General features: G+C 36.6%; 1 protein-coding gene across 1 annotated transcript in view; it reads left to right on the top strand.

Moving 5' to 3' along the window:
* LOC144961925 (xanthine dehydrogenase/oxidase-like) overlaps nt 1–808 on the top strand; it is a gene marked incomplete at its 3' end in the record, with an annotated part of 4,225 nt that extends 3,417 nt beyond the window's left edge. Inside the window, exons 5-6 of the mRNA XM_078894948.1 lie at nt 236–364; nt 734–808. Of these exons, the coding sequence (XP_078751074.1) occupies nt 236–364; nt 734–808 (204 nt within the window). The remainder of the gene's footprint in view (nt 1–235; nt 365–733) is intronic.
* Between the last annotated feature and the right edge of the window lie 513 nt (nt 809–1,321).

Genomic DNA, 1,321 nt, shown 5'->3' with positions numbered 1-1,321 from the left:
AGAGAGAGAGATGAATGATTCATCTTAACAACGCCACTACCACATTATCTCATTCGTCTGTAGTGTTTCATTCATCCCGTTTGTTGATAAAGAGGAAACCCGAAATGTCCATTTTATCTGGTTTCGTATATTAAATTGAAGCTTACATTCGATTTCACAATGCTATTTATTCCAAATTGTTCAGTAAAATCAACACACGACTACATCAATTATTAATAGCATTGTGTCACTCTAGATTGCCAGTGAAGTCCTTGATGTTCCAATGTCCCTGATACACATCAGTGAGACCTCCTCCAACACAGTACCCAACACATCACCTACAGCAGCTAGTCTCAGCACAGACCTCTACGGGAGGGCTGTCAAGGTAGGTACACAGTGTATTTTTGAGATCTTTAAAATTCTTTACTTTGCCACCTAGAACCCATAGATTTATACATTTCGAGATGGCCGTTAACAGCGTTGTCTGTGTCTGAAAAAAAAAAGTTAATATCGCCTAACAAGCATCATCCTGTCTCGTTCTACAAGTTACGTGTTGCTGTTGGTCAGGGACACCTTGTAAAGCGCTTTGAGCACTTTTAGTGGATATTGCGCTCTATAAATGCTCACTTTAAGAATTATAATAAGTAAAACATTTAATTTATCATGGTAAATCAACGGAAACGCACCATTTATCTACTTGTCGACATTAATCTATGTATTTAAAACAAAATTAAAAGTTGGTTACATTTTTCAGATTGCATGTGAAAAGCTGAGAAAACGACTCGAACCGATTGTAAAACAGAATCCAGAGGGAACGTGGCAGGAATGGGTGGGTAATCATAATACTCCCCTTTACCGACGTCAACTTATGTGCAGGTCTGATAACCGAACGCACTTATGGGCCTGTTTTTCGACATTGTTGTAATGGATAACATTTTACGTTGGTTTGAGGGCATTTCCAACACAACAATTCGAGTTATCAGACCTGCGAGTAAGTACACGTTGCCGTTAACTCTTTTATGACTTATTTTACTTGTTTTCAAATAACAGTTTTCCTTAATATTTTGGGATATGACTTACAGTACCTGATAAGTTTCGTCTAGATAGAAAATAAGTCAGAATATTAAAACGTAAATAATTTAAAACTCAAATCACAAAGACAATGAAGAAATAGAGTCTGGCGAAGAGGACCTATAAGGACCTGTGCTGGAAACAATCCATAAGTATCCATAAGTATCATAAGTATTGCTCTATGAGGCAGACAACACACACATTTTCTTCTTTAAGTCACTATTTAAATGACAAAAGATTGCATTTTTTTTTGTGAATGCTGAAAATGTGA

The sequence above is a fragment of the Berghia stephanieae genome, unplaced genomic scaffold (genome assembly GCF_034508935.2).
Source record: "Berghia stephanieae isolate SIO BIC M18660-M18661 unplaced genomic scaffold, UCSD_Bste_1.3 scaffold4945, whole genome shotgun sequence".
In the NCBI taxonomy this organism is placed as follows: domain Eukaryota; kingdom Metazoa; phylum Mollusca; class Gastropoda; order Nudibranchia; family Aeolidiidae; genus Berghia; species Berghia stephanieae.
The sequence above is the reverse complement of the archived record's forward strand: the minus strand, read 5'-3'. Positions and strand labels throughout refer to the sequence as shown.